The following is a 5,419-nucleotide window of genomic DNA, read 5'->3' on the forward strand; positions in this document are numbered from 1 at the left end:
GCCGCGGCTGCGCGACGTCACTTGTTATGTCTCCTCCGGCCCGGGCTCTGCTCCGCCGCGGAGAGGCGACGACGACGACGGCGGCGCGCCGAGAAGCCCGAGCGCAGCAGCCGGAGCAGCAGGAGCACCGCCCGCGGCGGCTCCGACACCAGTAGGGCCGCCGCCTGCCTGCCTGCCTGCCTGCCTGCCCGGGACGGGGTAAAACAAGCGAGGAGGAGGAGGAGGAGGCGCCGAGCCCCGTCCTTGCCCGACCCCCTGAAGGCTTCCCCCACCCCCAAACCAGCGCCACCCCGCCTGGTGCCCCCCGAATGAAATGGTTTCCTGGCTGGGGGGCGAGCCCCCCCCATTATTTCCACCCCCCAGCCGCCTCCTAGAGACCTTTCTCACTTGGTTCTCCTCAGCACCCCACAAATACCCAGCTCCCACCTCCACACTGCCCCCCTAAAATGATGGGGTGCCCTGGATGGAAGGGGTGCTTCTTCTTCTTCCCCACATCCCCACCCCATATCCGGGTTCCCTCTAGGCGAGTGGGTGTTATCCTGTCTCCCCACCCCACCGCCATTGTGTCTTTTCATAAGAATGAGGGGATAATGGGAAAGGGACTCTTTGACAGTAGCAACCAAACTGGGGGTTGTGTTGTTGTTTGTGTATGTGGGTATCTGCTCCCCTTTTTTACATTTCTCTCTTTCTTTTTTGTAGGACTGACTTGACTCTCTCGGCAGAGAGTCAGGAGCCCCCCTGCGCGGAGGAAAGATGTGGCTGAAGCTGTTTTTCTTGCTTCTTTATTTTCTGGTCCTGTTCATCCTGGCCAGGTTTTTCGAGGCCATTGTGTGGTACGAGACGGGCTTCTTCGCCACCCAGTTGGTGGACCCGGTGGCGCTCAGCTTCAAGAAGCTGAAGACCATTTTGGAGTGCAGGGGGCTCGGCTACTCGGGGCTTCTGGAAAAGAAGGATGTCAGGGAGCTGGTTGAGAAATCAGGTAAGAAAAAAAATGTCCGTTCGCTGGCATTTTAACTTTTGGAATAGGTCCGTCCCCCCTTTATTAAGCATCTGTATCACAATAACTTCTATCGTGTACAGAGTGTGCAGGGAAAGCTTAGTAAGGAGTAATACTAAATAAATGTGCTTAATAATCTCAGATGTGACTTCACGCTTTGAATGCCTTCCAACTTTTTATGGAGAATTGCTAAAGTGTGTCAATGTTTGAAGAAGCACAGGGCAGCAGCAGGCCAGCATGGAATATACAACAGAACAGAGAGATTGAGTTGGGGGGAGTTGTCCAGATGAAAATCATCAGGAACCATGGTGTAATATCTGGCTTTATCTAAGACATGCCAGTAAGAATCAGAATTTGAAATGTGGCATGTGGTGTTTTGACGTGCACCCAAAACTAGCATGAAAGATCTTCTACATTGATCAGAAAGTGCAGTCTGCCTGGCATTTTGTTAAGCCGGGTAACAAGTTAGGTCACAAGTTTATTAAGATACTGGCTATCAGATTTTCTGCATGTTTCCTTGCTTGTAAATCTTACTGGCCTTGATGCAAGCAGGTGTGCGTAAGTAATTTAAAACAGCGCAATTCTAAAACAGCGCAATTCTCTTGTAGGTGTGTATTAAGATTGTATCTTTCGTGCAACACTGTTCAGAAAAGAAAGGATTGCTGTTTTGTCGATTAATTTATTATATGCTTCAGACAAGTAGCAAGGCCTTGTTATGTATTCAAGGAAGTAAAATAATGTCAGAGAAATGCATGGCAAAGGTTTGCCTCAGTGTTAGCTTTTGTTTGCCGAGTGAGAAGTTGAAGGTTTGGCTGCTTCAGAACAAACATCTTATAAAAAATACCTTATTGTAAGCATATTTCTGACCTGACAACACCTTCAGAAAGTCATATGTCTATAAAGATAATAACAGTGGTGCTCTTTGGTTGAATAAATGCTTTGGTCCACCAAACAGTAATAAGTGCTGCCAGGTGAGATAAATGAGTAAGACTGGCTAATTGCTTAGTGTACCTGCTTGTACAACTCTTTATTTTATGCTAACCAGTGTGCAACCATCGAAATCCTCAGCCTTTTGAGATCATCTCAAGGAAATTGTATCTGATCTATGATTAGCACCAGGCATGGGCAAACTTGGCCCTCCAGAAGTTTTGAGACTACAGTTCCCATCATCCCTGACCACTGGTCCTGTTAGCTAGGGATGATGGAAATTGTAGTCCAAAAACATCATAGGCCGAGTTTGCCTATGCCTGCCCTATTGCAAGGGGGTTGGACTAGATGATCCTTGGGGGTTCTTCTAACTCTACAATTCAGTTTATTGGCCCTCATCCAGTCCATTACTAATCCCAGGCGATGGTTCATCTGAATCTGTTTTGGTTCATCTGAATCTGCTGAAAATGAATAGCAGAGGTTTGGGGTTCTCATAAATCCACTCTACCAGATTCAAAGTGCTGAAGCTCAGCATGACAGCCACACACCCCAAAGAGGATCCATAGCTGTGCCTCCACAGAGACTCAAAACGTGCAGGAAGCTGTGTTGATCCATGTATAATAAAATGAATATACACCCATGAGCTGTGGTACGTAGCATAAGGTAAAGGGACCCCTGACCATTAGGTCCAGTCGTGGCTGACTCTGGGGTTGCGGCGCTCATCTCACTTTATTGGCCGAGGGAGCCGGCGTACAGCTTCCAGGTCATGTGGCCAGCATGACTAAGCCACCTGACAAACCAGAGCTTACCTTCCCGCCGGAGTGGTACCTATTTATCTACTTGCACTTGACGTGCTTTTGAACTGCTAGGTTGGCAGGAGCAGGGACCGAGCAACGGGATCTCACCCCACCGCGGGGATTCGAACCGCCGACCTTCTAATCGGCAAGTCCTAGGCTCTGTGGTTTAACCCACAGCGCCACCTGCGTCCCTGGTACGTAGCATAGTGCCCAGTTAATTAGGATTAGATTGACTGCAATCCCGATTGCTTCTTTTCCTGGGAGTAAGCTCCGTTGATATCAGTGGTGCTTCCCCTTCTGTCTCCATACATTCAACTGGTAAAGCACACTGAGCTTTAAGAAAACATCTTCAACCAGCTGAAATGCATCCTTGCTTGGGAAGAAAATGAAAAGTTATCTAGCTGACAGTCTTCTGTTTTGACTTGTCTTGCAACTATGGCCATACTCTTGCTCCCCATAATTCTCAGTATAATAGCACCTTCGTTCTGTACCCCAACCTCACATCTTCCTTTAAGAGCCGAAATGTCAGTGCATACACAGTCATCCTGAGGTTAGTAAGCATTTCGGTTGCAATCCCACACTCAGCTGAGAGTAAAACCCATTGAACTCAATGGGGCATAGTTCTGAGTGGGCATGTATGGAATTGCACTGTTAGTAATGTATTGATTTGCAGGGAAGCTCTCAGAAGACTACTGGAACGAAACTAATTTGGTCATTTAAAAGAAACGGCTCCTTTGTAGAAATGGCTAAGATATGAAGTAGATTAGAAAAGTAAAGAGAGAGAGAAATTTAATGTTCATATTTGCAGACTTAAGTTAAATGAGACTAGAAGGAAATCTTTTTAGTGCACATTGAGCTCTTGAAACACCCTACTTGCATGTGGCTATCCCCCACGGGACTGAGTGAGACTTATTTCCAAGTAAAACAGAGTATTGAGCTGGAAGAAGTTGCCCGTGTGAACAGAAAAGAGCGACACGGTTCCTTCTATGGAACAGAGAGCCAGTTTTTAACCAAACTGAATAGGAATTGCTTTGGTGAAAACAAGCAAAGCTCTGGTTGTGCATTTTTCTCCTTTGACTTAGTTTAAGCGTTTGCATCTTATAAAAGGTGGGCTATTGTCAAAAAATAAATTTTAAAAAAGCAGAACATCCCATATCATGAAAATTAAGATATTTCAGCACTTAAGCACCATAGTAGTTTTTGCTCCTACAGGTTGGTTTCTCTTCTGGAATTTATCCACCAACGTTTGTAAAAGTGTCATGGAATAGCTGGGACTGATAGGTGTACAATACTTTTATACTGCATTTTTGGCTTTGGCTCAGGCATCTATCGCTGCAATGAAATATACCAACTGGAGCTATGCTGAATTTTCACCCCGTACATTTTTAAGGCAGAAAGCAGGGTTTGGGAGAAGTTTAATGAACACCTCCTCTCTTGGCTTTTTAAAAAAAAACACTCTTCCCCGAACAGTTTGCTGCCATTTAAAAAAAAAAAAGGGGGGGGGGGAGCTTAAGTGTTCCTAACCAGCTAGCAATTACATTGTCCCAGTGATATGATGCTCTCACCTTGATTATCAGATTGGATTACATGATTGCCTTGGAAATAAATCCTTGCTTAAAACAGAGGAGAAGCACAGATGCTTCATATTGAGAAAATGGTCAGTTGTTAAATGTTGCAGTGCTTCCTCCACCAAAATTAAGTGGGGTAAATTTTTCCGGGAGAAAGTGTTTTTTTGCAGAATGCTCGCACTGCCCTTATTTCAGCTCGGCCATAAGATTCAACCCCTTCCAAGAACCTGCATGCAGATTCTTTCTTTTCCCGCTGTGTTTGTGTAGCTTTCAGGCTAATGAGGGAATTTCGCATAACATGCTAGGGGAATCCAAACCCCGTGTTGCCTTCTCCGACTCTGGGCAGCCTTTGCTGCAAATGGGTAAATTGTGTCATGGACCTTGTAGATCCAAGGGACACCAGCTCAAAAGAGAGGTGGTGTAGCTACTAGAAGTGGGAGAATTTGGGATGGCAGGCTTTTTAATGGGCCAGTACCCACAATGGGGCTTCCACATAATAACATTCAAGTTTGAGTGCACTTTGGGTATATTATATCGCTAATCATTGCTAAGTAAAGGTAAAGGGACCCCTGACCATTAGGCCCAGTTGCGGACGACTTGGGTTGCAGTGCTCATCTCGCTTTATTGGCCGAGGGAGCCGGCATACAGTTTCCGGGTCATGTGGCCAACATGACTAAGCCGCTTCTGGTGAACCAGAGCAGCGCACGGAAACGCAGTTACCTTCCCGCCAGAATGGTACCTATTTATCTACTTGTACTTTGATGTGCTTTTGAACTGCTAGGTGGGCAGGAGCTGGGACCAAGCAACGGGAGCCACCCCGTCGTGGGGATTCAAACCGCCGACCTTCTGATCGGCAAGTCCTAGGTTCTGTGGTTTAACCCACAGTGCCACCCGCGTCCCTGGTCTGCTTTAATTAAAGTTAAAATAAATATTTCTGAGCAGGTGCTCCAACTAATTGTATTTTACATGACCTTCCCCCACTATGCAACTGAGTGACATTTTAACTCAGACTGAAAGTATTGGCAATCTTTATCACTTTGGAGTTTGCTTTATGTGCGTAGATTTCCCTCTTAAAAAGTAGTCAGCTGTCTCCCAACAATATCTATTCTGCTGCTGTTCCGGAATCCTTT

The 5,419-nt window shown here is 46.2% G+C and overlaps 1 protein-coding gene across 1 annotated transcript in view; it reads left to right on the plus strand.

Moving 5' to 3' along the window:
- RNF103 (ring finger protein 103) overlaps positions 1-5,419 on the plus strand; it is a 20,684-nt gene continuing 15,265 nt past the window's right edge. The window contains exons 1-2 of the mRNA XM_081836088.1: positions 1-198; positions 700-993. Coding sequence (XP_081692214.1) covers positions 754-993 — 240 coding nt within the window. The 5' untranslated portion in view covers positions 1-198; positions 700-753. The remainder of the gene's footprint in view (positions 199-699; positions 994-5,419) is intronic.

The sequence above is a fragment of the Podarcis erhardii genome (genome assembly GCF_964252035.2).
Source record: "Podarcis erhardii genome assembly, chromosome: 13".
NCBI lineage: Eukaryota > Metazoa > Chordata > Lepidosauria > Squamata > Lacertidae > Podarcis > Podarcis erhardii.